Below are 18,531 nucleotides of genomic sequence, written 5' to 3'. Positions count from 1 at the left end.
GTACAAGTTCAGTGTCACCTCCTTCCTCTTACTCTGTGCCCTATTAATAAAGCTGAGAACATTGTATGTTTTACTTATTGTTCTCTCTCCTTGTCTTGCCACCTTTAACAAGGTGTGCATTGCTACCCCTAGGTTCTCCTCCTCCTCTGCCCCCTTTAGTATTGCTGCATGGTAGGTCCTTCCCCTCTCCTCTCCACCCTCCTACTCTTCAAACAGTGACACTCTGGATTGTACCAGTTTGGGGAGGAGCAGAGATGGAGAAATTCGAAGGACGAGACCCTTACCTTCCATCTCCCCGTGGGCTTCGCGGGCAATGGCTGATGCCATTTCCTTTCTTTCCTTAATCAGTGCAGCATATGACGACATGATAGCCCTCGGTTTGTCCAGCGACGAGAATCTGGAGACAAGAAAGTCAATGGAAGATGTTGGCTGACAAATTGGTTCCAGACATAAAGTCTATTCGACATCTCACCTCTCGCCCAGCTTATGCTCAGAGGCAATATCTTACCATAGGGAAATCTCCAAAATGCAAGTCCCCCCCAGCTCTCAGTTATAACTGGATTGAATCTCTGTAAATCTAATGTAGCTCAGAATAATACAGAGACAGTTCTAAACTCAGATGGTCTATTTTCATGACTAAAAGCCCTGTATCACTTTACAGAACTTTCAATGTACATATGGTTAGGAGCAGAATGTCAAATCTCTCTCTCACTCTTTCTCTCTGTCTGTCTGTCTCTCTTTCTCTCATCCCCCCCACCCCCACCTTGGAAATGTGACTTGAAAGAAGTTCCGAGATTTATATATTAATGATCTGAAACCTGCAACCCCATTCTAAGTGATTAAAGACTTAACAGCAATCTCGGTTTGTTCAATACATCGCAGCAGTTGTGTGGCACTTTGATCTTTTACTATCAATTTTGTGTCCTATGATCCTGCCCCATGAGCTACCTGCCAAAGGAGCAATTCTCCGAAAGCTAGTGCTTCCAAATAAACCTGTTGGAATATAACCTGGTGTTGTGTGATTTTTAACTCTGAGAGAAGAAATTCCTCATCTCTACCTTAAATATGTGACTCCCTATTCTGTGATTACACCGTTTGGTCCTAGACTCTCCACAAACGGAATCAACCTCTCTGCATCTGCTCTGTCAGGCCCCCTCAGAATCTTTTACATTTCGATCCGGTTGCCTCTCATTCTGACCTCCAAAAGGTTCAAACACAAACTGTTCAATCTCTCTTCATAGGAAAATCCCTCCATACCTTGGATCAGCCAATTGAATCTTCTCTGGTCTACCTCCAATACTCAAGTTTTCTGCCGTGACCCATTATAGGGCAGAGGGACACTTTGAGTTTGTTCTTGTCCTACCTTGTTGGATGTTCCCTGTACCAAGCTGAACACTCGGACACTCGTTGTTATCTGTCAAGCAGTGGCACTTGGCTAAGACCAAATAAAGACCATCTTTAGTTGATGGCTGATTCTCAGCAGAGATCACACCAGAAGTGGAGAGTGAAAATACAAAGCCTATCAAGGGTAATCCATTCTCAACACTGACTGCCATTTTTACAGCACCTGAATCGCAGCAAAACATCTCAAACTGCTTCACGAGAGCGATTATTACTTAGAGTTTGACACAGAGTTACGTGAGGAGATATTAAGGACAGGTGATCAAAGGAGAGGTTGGTTTGAGAAGCAATTTAAAGGGGATGAGAGTATCAGAGAGTGTTTAGGCAGGAGCCCAATGTTCAAGCTCAGGAAACTGAGGGCACAGTAGTCAAAGGTAAAATGGAAATGGTCAAGGGTCAGAATTTTAGGAATGCCTAAATCACAGAATCCATACAGTGTGGGAACTGACCATTCAGCCCAACAAGCCCACATTGATCCTCTGATGTGCATCCCACCCAGACCCATTTCCCTATAATCCTACATTTCCCATGGCTAATACACCTAACCCATACATCTCTGGACACAATGGGCAATTTAGTTAGGCCAATCCACCTAACCTGGGAGAAAGTGAGGACTGCAGATGCTGGAGATCAGAGCTGAAAAATGTGTTGCTGGAAAAGTGCAGCAGGTCAGGCAGCATCCAAGGAGCAGGAGTATCAACGTTTTGGGCATAAGGCCACTTGCATGACTTGCTGTGCTTTTCCAGCAACACATTTTTCAGCAGTCCACCTAACCTGCACATCTTTGGATTGTGGGAGGAAACCCACGCAGATACTGGGAGAATGTGCAAACTCCACACAGACAGTTGCCCGAGGCTGGAATCAAACCTGGGTCCCTGGCGCTGTGAGGCAGTAGTGTTAACCACTGGGCCACTGTCCTACCCAGAGGTGACAACAATCCATGCCTTCTGAAGGCCAAAGTGACATGCTGGGGTGGATAGAATGTGCAAGGCTGCATAGGGCTTTGAAAACAAGGATGGAAAAGTTAAAATCGAACCATTGACAGATAGTTTAATGGGTAAGGCCATTCAGCCCATTGAACCTGCCTCACCATTGAATTAGATCATAGCCAATTCTCTGATGTCACTATCCTACACTAACTCCTTACCTTTCAATGTCCCTATCTTCAAGAAATCTGTTAATTGGTGTGTCGAACCTGTTCAATGATTGAGTTTATATAGCCCTTTTAGGTACAAAGTTCCAGAGATTTACCACCATTTGAATGAAGAAGTACTTTTTATTTCAGTCCTAAATGGTCTGACACTTATTTTGAGGTTATGTCCCTTGTTTACAGAATCACCTGCCCAGTGGAAACATCCTATCTCTATTAGCTCTGCCCGGGAAAACTTTATAGATTTCAATGAGATCACCTTGCGTTCTTTGAAACACAAGGGAATACAGGTGCAGGATCCTCTCCTGATAAAGCTGATGAATGAACATAACTCTGTTGTGAGGATAAGTGCATTAGAAGATGGGGCTGAGTTTGAGTTTACAGATCCTTGCTGAAAAAAAGGTATATGCTGTCAAAGGTTTCCTTTCTGCACTTATCAGGACAGACGCAAGAATACAAAACTTGTAAAAGCTCGAAGCAAAAACAGAAATTGCTGGAAAAGCTCAGCGGGTCTGGCAACATCTGTGGAGAGAAATCAGAGTTAATATTTCAGGTCTTTGGCCCTTCTTCAGGACTGATGGTTGTAAGGAAAATGTTTTTTTACGCAGAACATAGGATGGGGGGAGGGGTAAGGGGTAATAGATAGGGAGAGGTAGAGCCCAAAAAGAGAGAGAAAAACAGTTGGACAGACAAAGGAGTGGATAACAAGAGAGCAAAAATCTAGAAGCTACATAATTTCAAGAGCAGGGCCTGGTCCTATGAAGGCATTAAGGAACTTGTTCAGGTACTGTCTGTATTTGCTGGTGAATTCCTCCTGGCAAATGAGCAGTCAGAGTATACTCACTAAGTAATTACCACCATGTTTGTTATACAATATAAATTGTCATTAACTTTGAAATTTGGCATTTTTGCATCTGTCCTGATGAGTGTGAGATAACATTTTTGACAATATGTCTGTCTTTACCGCAATACACTGTGCTAATGAGGAACTGGGATTGTGTTATAGACTCCCTAGTAGTCAGCTGGAAATTGAGAAACAAATTTGTTAGGCGATTTCAGTTATCTGTAAGGATAATAGGGTAGTTATGGTAAAGGATTTTAACTTTTCAAACGTAGACTGGGACTGCCATATTGTTAAAGGTTTAGATGGAGAGGAATTTCTTAAGTGTGTACAAGAAAATTTCCTGATTCAGTATGTGGATGTACCTACTAGAGAAGGTGCAAAACTTGACCTAATCTTGGGAAATAAGGCAGGGCAGGTGACTGAGGTGTCAGTGGGGGAGCACTTTGGGGCCAGTGACCATAATTCTATTAGTTGTAAATTACTGATGGAAAAGGATAGATCAGATCTAAAAGTTGAAGTTCTAAATTGGAGGAAGGCTAATTTTGACGGTTTTAGGCAAGAACTTTCGAAAGCTGATTGGAGGCAGATGTTCGCAGGTAAAGGGACGGCTGGAAAATGGGAAGCCTTCAGAAATGAGATAACGAGAGTCCAGAGAAAGTATATTCCTGTCAGTAGTGAAGGCTGGTAGGTATAGGGAATGCTGGATGACTAAAGAAATTGAGGGTTTGGTTAAGAAAAAGAAGGAAGCATATGTCAGGTATAGACAGGATGGATCGAGTGAATCCTTAGAAGAATGTAAAGGCAGTAGGAGTATACTTAAGAGGGAAATCAGGAGGGCCAAAAGGGGACATGTGATAGCTTTGGCAAATAGAGTTAAGGAGAATCCAAAGAGGTTTTACAAATACATTAAGGACAAAAGGGTAACCAGGGAGAGAATAGGACCCCTCGAAGATCAGCAAAGCAGCCTCTGTGTGGGACCGCAGGGGATGGAGGAGATACTAAATAATTATTTTGCATCAGTGTTTACAGTGGAGAAGGACATGGAAGATATAGACTGTAGGGAAATAAATGGTGACATATTGAAAAATGTCCATATTACAGAGGAGGAAGTGCTGGATGTCTTGAAACGCACAAAGATGGATCAGGTGTACCTAAAAACTGTGTAGGAAGCTAGAGAAGTGATTGCTGGGCCCCTTGCTGAGGGCTTCATCAGGAAGGGCTTTTGCCTGAAACGTCGATTTTCCTGCTCCTCGGATGCTGCCTGACCTGCTGTGCTTTTCCAGCACCACTCTAATCTAGACTCTGATTTCCAGCATTTGCAGTTCTCTCTTTCGCCTCCTCCATCACTTGGTTTTGTGTAGCAGTTTCCACCAGAGGTCACTGAATAGGGATCAGCTTCTGGATTGTACCATTTTGTCCCCTGAAATCAGGAACATTCGAGGTGTGTACGCCGAGACTTTACAACATAGGAGCCCATCAAGGCTGCTCAGCCATTCAACGAGATCATGGCTGTTGCAGCAGTTATACTGTGTTCCCTTTCTGCAGGCTGAATGATAATTTCAAGGACAATATTCACTCTCCAAACAAACTGACGAGACCACTTGTGTGCAATTGATTTCCTCAGGGCAGCTCATGTTTCCCACTGTAAGCAAAGTACAAAATAAGGACCAGAACGGGACCCATAAATTTACTTTGACATTACCAGCCATTCCCATCTTTGATGTTGAAGAGGGATTAGTATTTATTTCTGTCCTTAATTTTCTTTTTGCAAATCGACTGGAAATGGGCAAGTTTCATCTTCATCTGTGTATTTTGGCCCTGCCTCTGTGTAAGCAGTTTAGACTTTGCCGTCACAGTCTCAACATTACAGGCGTGACCCCACATCGAAACGTGCTCCTTTGCTTGGGAAATACTTTGTCACGGTCTGGGGAAGTATGGACAGCTTGAGAGGCTCACAATTATAATAAAAACAGGGTCTTCATTTCAGACCTTGGTGAGGAGATTTCTTTTAAGAATAAAAGGTTGTAAATTGAAGGCTGAGATGAGGAGCAATTTCATTACTCAGAGGGTTGTGAGTATTTAGAACTCCTCACCACAGAGTGCTGGGGTGGGGGGGGGGGGGGGGTGGGGGGGGCAGAGTCCGTGTGTATATTTAAGACTGATCAGTCAGGAAATCAAGGAATACGGGGAAAAGTGGCCCTAAGGAATGTTGGATCAGCCATGATCCGATTGAATGACAGAGCAGGGACCAAATGACCTACTCCAGTTCCTATTCCTCATGGTGATATACCCTGCCAATCCCTCTTTGTCAGTTGTTGGTTTCCATGAGATCATTTCTCATTCCTCAAAAGTAGGGAGTACAGGCCCAATCTCTCTTGATAGGACATTCCCACCATCCTCAGAACAAGTCTGGCGAATCCTTTTTGCTCTCAGGCAATAATATTTCTTAAATAGGAAAACCGAAACTGCCCACAATACTCCTGCTGTGATCTGAACAAGCTCCTGTACGTTGTAAGTAAGAGTTCACTGCTCCTGTACTCAAATCCTCTTTACCATAAAGGTTAGCATTCCATTAGCCTTCCTATCAGCTAGCTGCAACTGCACGTTAGCTTTCACTGGCTTATTGACAATGTCATTTAGATCCCTTTGTACATTTCAACCTCCCAAGATTGAAGAAGTATTTGTCAGATTCCTCTGACCAAACTGCATAACGTCTCACTTTTACACATTATATTATGTCTGCCGTGTTCATGCTCTCTCACTAATCATATACTAATCCTCCTGAAACTGGGTTACTTCTTCCTCACAACACACGTTCCAATTTAGCCTTGCGTCTTCCGCAAATTTGGAATTTTAAATGAATATCGCAAACAGCTGAGGCCCAGTAATGATCCCTCCAGTAATTCATTAATCCCACACTGGCAACGTGAGAATGATTCATTATTCCGACTTGATATTTTCTGTTCAGTAGCCAATCTTTAATCCATGCTTTGTTCAATCAGATTATTTATGTCCAAATGTCTACTTGTCATGTCCTTAATGATAGATTTTCTTCATTGCTGTTGTAAGGCTGATGGGTCTGTCTCTCTCTCTCTCTCTCTTTCCTCTTATTCATTCCAAGATGAGGGCACAGCTGGTTAGGCCAGTATTTATTGCCCATCCCTAATTGCCCACAGGGCAGTTAAGAATCAACCACATGGCCGTGGTTCTGGACTCACAGGTGATGCAGACCAGGTAAGGATGGCAGATTTCCTTCCCTAATCAACACTGGCGAACCTTAATGGGTTTTCCCAACAATCAGCAATGGCCTTTTATTTCCAGCTTTTTATTGAATTCAAATTCCACCATCTGGCAGGATTTGAACCCAGGTCCCCAGAACATTATCTGGGTCTCCGGATTAACAGACCAGCGATAATACCACTAGGCCTTCACCTCTTGCTCCTTTCTTAAATAGTGGGGTGACATTTGCTGGCTTCCAGTCTGCAGGAACCACTCCAGAATCTTTGGAGTTTTGGAAAATTCATGGACTATCCCTATGGCTACATCTGCTAGTGGATTAAAGAACCCCCACTTCATGATTTTTGGGTGTGCATGTGTTCAAATCAAATGTTACGATTGGAAGAGACTGTGTCGTGTTCTTTGGAAGGAGCCAAGTCACCTGGGGAATTGGGTGCAGTTTTGGTCTCCTCCTTATCTGAGGAAGGATGTTCTGGCTACGGAGGGAGTTCATCAAAAGTTTCCCAGACTGATTCCTGGGATGGTGGGACTGAGGTGTGAAGAAAGACTTGACCAGATGGGATTATATTCACCGGAGTTTAGAAGAATAAAAGGAGACCTCATACACATCTGTAAACATCTGACAGGTCTGGCCAGGGTAAATGGAGGAACAATGATCCTGATGGACAAGTAGATCAAAAATAGGAATCACAATCTAAGAATGTGGGGTAGGCCATTTAGGAGTGAGATAAGGAGAAATTTCTTCACCAAAAGAGTGGTGAATCTGAGGAATTCTCTGCAATAGAAAGTGTCCAAAACATTGAATGATTTCAGGAAGGAGTTGGATGTAATTCTTAGGGCTAAAGAGATCAAAGGGTATAAGGAGAAAGAGAACAGGGGAGAGAGTTGATGATTAGCCGTGGTCATGTTGAACAATGGAGCAGGCTTGAAGGGCCGAATGGCCTACTACTCCTCCTAGTTTCTATGTTTAGCTGAAAACTAAAATAAATAATTGAATTCATTTGAATTTTTATAGGGCCTTTTGCAACTACAGCATTTTAGAGGAAATTAAATACGTTTGAGCTAGACACTTCAGTGATGTAGGAAATAGCACAGCTAATTGAGCAGTGTGAGAAACAGCACTGTGTTAATGAGCAGAGTCTTGAAGGATGTATCGAGCACATTAGTCAATGCATTTGTGACCATTTTCCAAAATTTTGAAGATTCTGGAGTGATTCCTACAGATTGGAAACTAGCAAATGTCACCTCACTATTGAAGAAAGTAGCAAGAGAGAAAAGAGTGAGTGACAGACCCATCAGCATCACATCAGCAATGGAGAAAATGTGACAATCTATCATAAAGGGCACGATAAGTAGACATTTGGATAAAAATAATCTAATCAGACAAAACATGGAAGTACGAATGGGCAATTGTGTTTGACAAATGTGTGATGTTCGTTGAGGATGTTAGTGATAAAGTTGATAGAGAGGAGTCGATGGATGTAGGATATTTGGATTTTCAGAAGGTCCTCCACATGAAGTTGGTTAGACAAATGAAAGCACATGATATAGGACTCTTGATGTAGGAGAGGGCTTTTCTGGTACAGTGGTAGTGTCCCTACCCCTGGAGCCAGAAGGCTCACATTCTTCCTACTCCAGAGGTGTGTGATTAAAGAATTAAAAAAACACATATGGAGGGACAGGGCTTTTATGGCGGTGTATTATCCCCCTACTTGTGGCCAGGAGCCCCAGTGTCAAGTCCCCACTGCACCAGAGGGTGTACAATAACATCAATAGTGGGCGGCACGGTGGCACAGTGGTTAGCACTGATGTTTCACAGCGCCTGAGACCCGGGTTCAATTCCCGACTCAGGCGACTGACTGTGTGGAGTTTGCATGTTCTCCCCATGTCTGCGTGGGTTTCCTCCGGGTGCTCCAGTTTCCTCCCACAGTCCAAAGATGTGCGGGTCAGGTGAATTGGCCATGCTAAATTGCCCGTAGTGTTAGGTAAGGGGTAAATGTAGGGGTAAGGGTGGGTTGCGCTTCGGTGGGTCGATGTGGACTTGTTGGGCCGAAGGGCCTGTTTCCACACTGTAAGTAATCTAATCTAATCTCTGAATAGGTTAATTAAAAATATCTCAATGTAGACCCAAGGGCTCTTGTGGTATGGTGGCATTGTCCCTATGGCTGAGCTAGTAGGCCTGGATCCAACCAGGCCTAGAGGTATATCTGAAAAGGTCAATTATATGATACTTTATCTGGAGGGAGAGTCTGTAACACTGTATGGGGTTAGACTGCTGGATTGAGCTGTAAGACTGAGTAGTTTAATAAACTCTACCCACTAAAGAAGGGCTTGCTTTTGTGTCTCACTGAGTGGCTTGGATCTACATGGATAGTTGGACAGAGTTCAAAGATTGTTCCACTGGATTAAAGAGTCCAGAATTAGAGAATCTGAATTTACCTTAGGATGGGGACTGACCATTTCAAACAAAGATCAGGAGAAATGCCTTATTTTAGAACATTGTGAATCTTTGGAAATCTGGACCTTCAGAGGGATGCGGATGCTTGATTACTGAGTATGTCTGATACTGAGATAGATGGAGTATTGACCACTAAATGGAATTGAGAGATATGAAGATTATTGCTGTAAAATAGAGTTGACATGAAAGTTCAGTAATGGTTTTATTCAATGATAAAGAGGGTCCAGGGGCTGAATGACCTCCTCTTGTTCTTAACCATGTTCTGGGGTCCTGGGTTCAAATCCCACCATGGCAGATGGTGGATTTGAATTTAATTTCTTTTTAAAAATCTGGAATTAAGAGTCCAATGATGACCATGAATCCATTGTCGATTGTTGGAAAAACCCATCTAGTTCATTAATCTGCTTTAGGGAAGGAAACTGCCATCTTTATCTGGTCTGGCCTACATGATCTACAGCAACATGATTAACTCTTTAACTTCCTCTGGGCAATAAGGGATGGGCAATAAAATACTGGCCTAACCAGCGACGCCATCATCCCATGAGTGAATAATAATAATATTGGGATGAAAGCTGTCACTTATACAAATGGATATATTTTTATTGGGTGTTGAATTTCAAACTAGTAGCGAAAGAGTTTAAAAATTAACTAGGTCAGTCTTTCCAGAATCATTACACTAAACCAGTAATGTGTCTCCTGGCGATTTCTACTGTGCACTTTGACATCATCAAACTGCAATGTATTTAGGTAGTTTGGTCTGTTTTCATTTACTTTTATATCTTCTGTGTAAAAAAAAAAATTCTGTTTCATTGTTAAAACCAAATCTGCGGCTTCTGATGCCAAATGATAATGTGCACATTCACAAGCATGCTGTGGCTTTGGTTAGTGATGGTCGAGGATCTATTCTTCTTTCTGCCACACGCCTGACCCATGGCCTGGAGTGGAAGGATTTGCAGATTGTTATTTAACCTGTTTGGCAGCACAACAAGCACTTCTTCCTTTGCTATCAACCCTGAGGTTCTGGAGTTACCAGTTCAGAGGCTTGGACACTCCCCACTGCATCACAATTCTCCCATTCGTCATACATGACATACAACACAGAAACAGACCATTCAGTCCAACTAATCCATGCTGGTGATTCTTCCAATTTTGTTTATTAATTCATGGGATGTGGGTGTCGCTGGCTGGGCCAGCATTTATTGCCTGTCCCTAGTTGCCCCTTGAGAAGGTGGTGGTGAGCTGCTTTCTTGAATCGCTGCAGTCCACCTGATTGACCCAGCAACACTGCAGGAACAGCAATGTATTTCCAAGTCAGGATGGTGAGTGGCTTAGAAGGGAAAAGGTAATGGTTTTCTGTTGCCCTTGTCTTTCTAGATGGAAGTGGTCATGTGTTTGGAAGGCGCTGTATAAGATCTTTGGTGAATTTCTGCACTGCGTCTTGTAGATACAGAGAGTGGATGCGGTGCCAACTAGGCAGAGGCTGCTTCGTCCTGGATTGTGTCCAGTTTGTTGTGTGGTTGGATCTGCACTTGTCCAGGGTTATACTCTCTACCATTCTCCTTACATCCACTTACTATATCCCAGTCTTTCTGCAAATATCTCTGTTCCCTTTCCTCTCATATACTCATTTAGTTTTACTTTCAACCCATCTGAGCTATTTGCCTTTGCATCAAAAAGTTCCACATCTCAGTCATTCTGTGAGAGAAGAGACTTGTCTTGATTCTCCCAGTTTGAGTTATCAGTAACCATTTTTCAAGAATGCCTCCTAGTTTTGGATTCTTTCCTAAGTGGAGATACACTCTCTCTACATCTGTCCAATCCATTCTGTTAACATTAAAGTCCTTTGTGAGGTCATCTCTTCTCTCAATAGAAAAGCACAAATGGTCTAATCTTTCCCAGTGGCTTTAATCTCTCACTTTTAGTACTATCCCTGTGAATCTTGACCTTTGCACTCTCACCATTATTACTATGTTGTTGGGCTGTGTATGGTGCTTTCAGAGTGGCTTTACCAGGGTTCTCCAAGTTTAGCATCACCCCATTACTTATATATCCCTCAAAGTAAACCTCAGGGCATTGGTACCTTTTGTAATTCCTTTGCTGACCTCTGGTTCCTCTACATCTCTCTAATGCCCTGATTTTAATTGCTCTTCCATCAGTTGCTATGTCATCAGCTGCCCAGGCCCTAAGCACCCTCCCTAAGCATCCTCTTTGCTTCTGTCCTCCTTTAAGATTCTTAGCAAAATTTACTTCCTTTATGAAACATGTGCTCCCATATCCTAACACATTCTGATGTTGCTCAGTGTAAAATCTTGGCTGGTCATTCTGAGGAGACAATTCGGGACATTACAAGTCCAGCACAAATGCAAGTGTTTGTTGTCCCATTCTCCTGCATTATCTGTTTAGAAGTTAATGGGGAGTCCAAAGATTTAAGGTATGCTGCTCCTCAAGATGTTCTAAGGCTGTAAAACACCTTGAGAAGGTGGGGCAGGGTATATTTGAAGAAACAAGGGAGGGACCTGACAAATACAAGCTGATAATGGCAATTTGAGCATGGAACTCTTTGAGGGTGGACTGTTGCGGAGTGCTGCTGAACAGAGAGATTAGGGGTGCAGGTACATAGTTCATCAAGAGTGGAATCACAGGTTGACAGGGTGGTGAAGAAGGCGTTTGGCATGCTTGCCTTCATTGGTCAGAGCATTGAGAACAGGAATTGGGATGTCATGTTACAGCTGTATAAGACATTGTTAAGGCCACTTTTGGAGTACTGCATACAATTCTGGTCGCCCTGCTATAGGAAGGATGTTGTTAAATTGGAAAGAGTGTAAAAAAAAATTTACAAAAATGTTACCAAGATTGGAAGGTTTGAGTTAAAAGGATAAACTGGACAGGCTGGGACTCTTCTTTTTCTTGGGGATTAGAAGGCTGTGAGGTGACCTTATTGAGGTTTATAAAATCATGAGAGGCATGCCTTTGGTAAATAGCCAAAGTCTTTCTCCAAGGTCATGGGAGTCCCAAACTAGAGGGCATAGTTTAAGGTGAGAGGGGAAAGATTTAAAAGGGTCCTAAGGGCAACTTTTTCACACAGAGAGTGGTGCGTGTATGGAATGAGCTGCCAGAGGAAGTGGTAGAGGCTGGTACAATGTCAACATTTAAAATGCATTTGGACATGTACATAAATAGGAAAGGTTTAGAGGGATGTGAACCAAACGCAGGCAACTGAGACTAGTTTAGTTTAGGAAACCTGGTCAGCATGAATTAGATGGGCTGAACGGTCTGTTTCTGTGGTATGACTCTAAAAGTCGATCTTCATTCTGCTTTTATTTAACAAAAGAGAAATTGTGCGAGGCTGTTCAGCATTGAACCCTACCCCTCTTGATATTTCACCGTTCAGTCTCCCATGCCACTGTGTCCATATTACATTATGAGATTGCACTCAGTGACATATATAGCAAAGCCATTTGTTGAAAAATGATTCTCGGTATGTGAATGTTGGTGTTTATAGCCCAAGTTTTAATTGCCCTTGAGATCCTCACTCAGCCACTGCAGAGGACAGTTATGCTTGGAAATTGTGTCTCACTAACTTGATTGAGGTTTTGAAGAAATGGCGAAGTAGATTGATAAAGGCAGAGTGGTGGATGTTGTCTAAATGAACTTCAGTAAAGCATTCAACAAGATTCTGCATGGTAGACTGGTGAGTAAGGTTATATCACATGGAATACAGGGAGGGCTAGCCATTTGGATACAAAATTGGTTTGATAGAGGGTGGTGGTGCAGGGTTGTTTTTGGACTGGAGGCCTGTGTTTCCTGCTTTTTGTCATTTATATAAATGATTTAGATGTGAATATAGGAGGTATGGTTAGTAAGTTTGCAGATGACACCAAAATTAGTCGTGAAGTGGACAGCGAAGAATGTTATCTCAGAGTATAATGGGACCTTAATCAGATGGGGCCAATTGACCAAAGAGTGGCATATGGAGTTTAATCTAGATAAAGGTGTGGTGTTGCATTTTGGAAAGGCAAAATCAGGGCAGGACTTAGACACTTATTGGTAGGGCCCTGGGGAGTGGGATGTGGGGTGGTGGGGTGGGGGGCAGGAGCATTGTTCCTTGAATTACAGGTCGACAGGGTGGTGAAGAAGGTACTTGGTATGCTTACCTTCAGAACATCGAGTATACATTTGGAATGTCATGTTGCAGCTGTACAGGACATTGGTGAGACCACTTTTAGAATACTGCTTTCAATTCTGGTCTCCCTGCTACAGTCAGTTCTGCCATAATATGATAGTTCCAATATCGTGCAGTCCAGTGTTATAAGAAAATTATGTAATAGCATCACCATTTAAATTAATGGGGCCGGAATCACATAATAACTAATACACGCTTTAAAGCTTCATGCTTTAGGAACAGTGTTCCCAATTTGTCAATCATGTTGTAGGGAATTTGTGTTAACGAAGCAGAATGTTATAGCAGAATGAACTGTATATGAAAGATGTTGTTAAACCTGAAAGGTTTCAAAAAAAGATCTACAAGGATATTGCCAGGGTTGGAGGGTTTGAGCTGCAGGGAGAGACTGAACAGGCTGGGGCTGTTCTCCCTGGAGCGTCAGGGGCTGAGGGGCATGGATAGGGTGAATAGTCAAGGTCTTTTTCCCAGGGTAGGGGAGTTTAAAACTAGAGGGCATAGGTTTAAGGTGAGAGGGGAAAGATTTAAAAGGGATCTAAGGAGCAGCTTTTTCACGCAGTGGGTCGTACGTGTGTGGAATGAGCTGCCAGAGAAAGTGATGTGGGCTGGTACAATTACAACATTTAAAAGGCATCTGGATAGGTATATGAGTAGGAAGAGTTTAGAGGGATGTGGCCAAATACTGGCAAAAGATAATAGATCAATTTAAGATATCTGTTTGGCATGGACAAGTTGGATTGAAGGGTCTGTTTCCATGTTGTATAACACTTTGATTCTAATCAAAATTTGGACAAGATGAACCACAGCACCATGATGCAGAAGGTCATTCAAGACATGAGAGCAAAAAGACAAGTAGGTTTTTCCAGGGGATTCTATAATTAGGGGGACAGATAGTATTCTATGCAAACTGGATTGGGAGTCTCGCATGGTGTGTTGCCTGCCCGGTGCCGTAGTGCAGGACATCTTGAAAGTACAGGATTGGGTTGAAAGGATATTGGAGCAGGAGGTGGGGGGGGGGGGTCGAAATCCAGGTGTTGTGGTCCACACTGGGCCTAACAACATAGGCAAGGCTAGGAAGGAGGACCTGTTTGGGGACTATCAAGCACTAGGGAGGAAATTGAAGTGCAGGTCCTTGAGGGTCATAATCTCTGGATTCCTGCCCGAGCCACGTGCAAATTGGTATAGGGATAAGAAAGGCTGAGGATCCTGGGATTGTATGCATTAGAGTTGAAAAGGCTTTAGAAGGTTGAGGGGAGATCTAATAGAAACTTACAAGATAATGCATGGTTAGAAAGGGTGGATGCTGGGAAGCTGTTTCCGTTAGGCGAGGAGACTAGGACCCGTGGGCACAGCCTTAGAATTAGAGGGGATCAATTTAGAACAGAAATGAGACATTTCTTCAGCCAGAGAGTGGTGGGCCTGTGGAATTCATTGCCACAGAGTGCAGTGGAGGCCGGGACGCTAAATATCTTCAAGGCAGAGATTGATAAATTCGTGATCTCACAAGGAATTAAAGGATACGGGGAGAGTGTGGGTAAGTGGAGTTGAAATGCCCACCAGCCATAATTAAATGGCAGAGTGGACTTGATAGGCCAAATGCCCTTACTTCCACTTCTATGTCTTATGGTCATATGATCCAAACTACATTGGTGTGGGTCTGGAGTCATGTTTAGGGCCAGACTGAGTAGGGAAAGTGGCTTAAATCTAATTGCTTCACATTCACTTTTTAAACAGTTCTGGATTTTTGTAAATAGAATTTGGATTTGCAAAGTGCAATTTGCAGACTGGACCTCAGGCTTCCTGCAAGATTAAAGAAACAAAATATTTACCAAGCTCCTTTCAGCACTCAGGTCCCTGGGCACTGTGGCTAATTCTGTTTTTTAATTTGTTCATCGGATTGGTACGTCATTGGCGAAATTACTCTGGCGAATTAGCTCAGTCACTTTATGGCTGGTGAGTGATGACAACAGCATGAGTTCAATTCCCACTTGAACTGAAGGACTTTCCTTCTCAATCTCTCCCCGCTTCCTGAGGCCTGATGACCCTAAGGTTAAACCACCACCAGCTAGTCATCCCTCTCTTTGGACTATGACCTGGTGTTGTGTGATTTTTAACTTTATAGAAGAATGGCCTATGGTCTTCTTAGAGCATGGCAAAATGAATAGGGTTTGGTGAATTTAGTTAGTTAGATAGTAGGTTTGCAATACAGAGTGACACTAATAGCATGGGTTCAATTCCCAGCTGAGGTTACCGTGATCGACCCACCTTCTCAACCTGTCTCCTCGGCTGAGGTGTGGTGACCACCACCAGTCATCCCTCTCTCTGGTAGAACGATGGTGACTTTATTGTTACCCAGGTGATCGTGGTAGTGAGCTGCCTTCTTGCAATGCTGCAGGCCCCTGTTGGGTGTGGAGACACCTCATGCATTGTGGAAGGAATTTGAGCTAGGGCTTTTTGAAAGTACTGTCACTTTTGTAAGGCAGGAAAACTGGCAGCCAATTCTGTGCACAACAAGCTTCTGCAGTGTGACAATGATCAGATGTTCTGTTATTTTGTGATGCTGACTGACAGATAAATGCCATCAGGATACTGGGGAAACAACCCCTGCTATCCTCTGTAATAGTGAGCACAGGTTCTTTCAAAGCCAGCTGGGAGGTTTGAACAGGCAACTCAGATGGTGCACAACGTACCCTCAGGTGTGATTGCCTGGACTTTGTACTCAAAGGTCTAGAGTGGGATTTGAATGTAGAAGCTGGTGTAAAAAAAGCAAAGTTGCCCATAATTCTAGCAAACCAACAGCTGTTCTCTCATTACAGAAAGACAGAGAGAGAGAGAGAGAGAGAGAGAGAGAGAACTCATGGTGAGTTTAAGCTGAGGGTCACCATGCATCAGGTGAGGGGAGGTTGAGAAGGCAGAACCTTCATGTTTGGCACGTGGTGAATGACAACCTTATAAAAGCTGTGATGAGGAGGTGCCATTGTTGGACTAGGGTGAACGAGATCACAGTCACATAACACCAGATTATCGTCCAACAAGTTTATTTGAAACCACAAGCTTTCGAAGCACTGCCCCTTTGTCAGGTGAAAGTTCAGTGCTCTGAAACTTGTGATTTGCAAATAAACGTGTTGGACTATAACCTGTTGTGTGACTTCCAACATTATGAAACATAGAAAATAGGAGTAGGAGGAGGCCACTCGGTTCTTCAATGCTACTGCACCATTCAATATGATTATAACTGATCATCCAACTCGGTCCCCTGTTCCTGCTTCACAGTCTTCAATCCCTTTAGCCATGAGGACGATATCTAACTGTTTCTTGAAATCATTTGATGTTTTGGCTTTGACCACTTTCAGTGGCAGAGAATTCCATCGGCCTGATTGATAGGATCAGTTGTTCTAATGAGATCGTCGTGTTACATACATTTGAACAGTGACCACCACCAAATACTTCATTGTGTGTAAAACATTTTGGGACATTCTGAGGTCACTGTAAAAATCTAAGTCTTTTTAAAAATTCACCACACTATCTATCAACAAGGAACCTGCGCAGTGGAAAAGTGACTAAAATGAATTAGTATCAGTGCAAACATTATTTAACCTGAGATATAATCACTGCCTGTTATGGACAAAGAGGTTTGCTGACTGTCTTTTCCAAGATTTTTACTTTTTCCCCCTCTTCATGTATTCCCATGACGTGTCTCTATTTTATATTGTGTCTTATAACCTGCTGGTCAAAAGGGTTAGAAACACAACAGATTAACTCTTATAGTAGCAGGATTTCCTACCTGAGTTAGTTGCCTTTGCAGCCTGAATTTTAAATACCACCGTTGTCTTTCAGTGAAAGTTATTTGCAGTGACTCCAACACTGACTGTGAAGTGTCTGTGTGTGTGTGTGGGGTGGGGTTGGGGGTTTGTGTCCTGATACTTTCTCACAGATTCCTCCCACCCCCTCTCCTCCTCCCCCCTCCCTAGAGCTGTGGGTTCTAAGTGCTCGTCTGCCCTATATCATCAACTTATATTTAGCGGAAGGCGTCTTGTCCATCTCTTGCCTATGATGTATTTGAACAGCTGTCTTGCCACATAGTGAGGGAGAATATCACCCTGTTCATTAAAGAAGGCTCAACACTGGCTGTTAGCGTGGTTGCAAAGACTATAACCTTGGATAACGTTATGGTGAAAGAAAAGCGAGAGAACATAGGGACATTTTGTAAACAGTGGGCATCAATGTTATTATAGTCATTGAGCCAGACAGCATGAAAACAGACCCTTCGGTCCAACCAATCCATGCCAATCATAATCCGAAACTAAACTAGTCTCACCTGTCTGCATTTGGCCTGTATCCCTCCAAACTTTTCCTATTCATGAACTTATCCTAATATCTTTTAAACATTGTAACTGTACCTTCATCCATCACTTCCTCTGGCAGTTCATTCCACACATAGAATATCCTTTATCGCCAGTACTCTCTATGTAAAAAAGTTGCCCATCATGTCCTTTTGAAATTCTTCTCCTCTTGCCTTACAAAATATGTCTCCGAGGTTTGAACTCCCCCCAACCTGAAGGAAAAGACTTTTGCTATTCACCTTATTTATGCCCCTCGTGACTTTATAAACCTCTGAAGGTCATCCCTCAATATCCTACACTCCAGTGAGAAACATCCCAGCCTCTCCAGGCTATGTTTTGGAGATGCCAGTGTTGGAATGGGGTATACAAAGTTAAAAATCACACAACACCAGGTTATAGTCCAACAGGTTTAATTGGAAGCACACTAGCTTTCGGAGCGACACTCCTTCATCAGGTGATCGTGGAGGACACAATTGTAAGGCCAACATATTGTCTCACTAACATCAATTGTTACAGCTATCCTGAGAATGCAACTTTAAAAAAAAGGTTTTGTGATTTACACATGAAAGAAGTGAAACTATCATGGTATTCGAACAGATGAAAGATTCAACAGACATTCAAGGTGTTTTTCAATGTATAATTTCAGTTACATCACACTGTAAATTTTTGCTATAAATTCTGTGCCTTACAATTGTGTACTCCACAATCACCTGATGAAGGAGTGGCGCTCCGAAAGCTAGTTGGACTATAACCTGGTATTGTGTGATTTTTTTTTAACTTTCTCCAGGCTATGTCATTGTTATCACATTCACGTATCACATGGGGACACATCCATAATTTTAGTCACAATCTCTAACACAACTAAAGACTCACAAAGCATCCCAAAACACTCAGCTACCTCCTGAAATTACCTGTGTT

The 18,531-nt window shown here is 42.8% G+C and overlaps 1 protein-coding gene across 1 annotated transcript in view; it reads right to left on the bottom strand.

Annotated features, from left to right (window-relative positions):
- The window catches only part of LOC132823292 (myozenin-2), a 41,058-nt gene extending 23,909 nt beyond the window's left edge, over positions 1-17,149 (bottom strand). Inside the window, exons 1-2 of the mRNA XM_060836949.1 lie at positions 17,055-17,149; positions 285-397 (exon numbers count right to left, since the gene is read on the bottom strand). Of these exons, the coding sequence (XP_060692932.1) occupies positions 285-366 (82 nt within the window). The 5' untranslated portion in view covers positions 367-397; positions 17,055-17,149. The remainder of the gene's footprint in view (positions 1-284; positions 398-17,054) is intronic.
- Positions 17,150-18,531: the final 1,382 nt, after the last annotated feature.

The sequence above is a fragment of the Hemiscyllium ocellatum genome, chromosome 16 (assembly GCF_020745735.1).
Source record: "Hemiscyllium ocellatum isolate sHemOce1 chromosome 16, sHemOce1.pat.X.cur, whole genome shotgun sequence".
In the NCBI taxonomy this organism is placed as follows: domain Eukaryota; kingdom Metazoa; phylum Chordata; class Chondrichthyes; order Orectolobiformes; family Hemiscylliidae; genus Hemiscyllium; species Hemiscyllium ocellatum.
The sequence above is the reverse complement of the archived record's forward strand: the minus strand, read 5'-3'. Positions and strand labels throughout refer to the sequence as shown.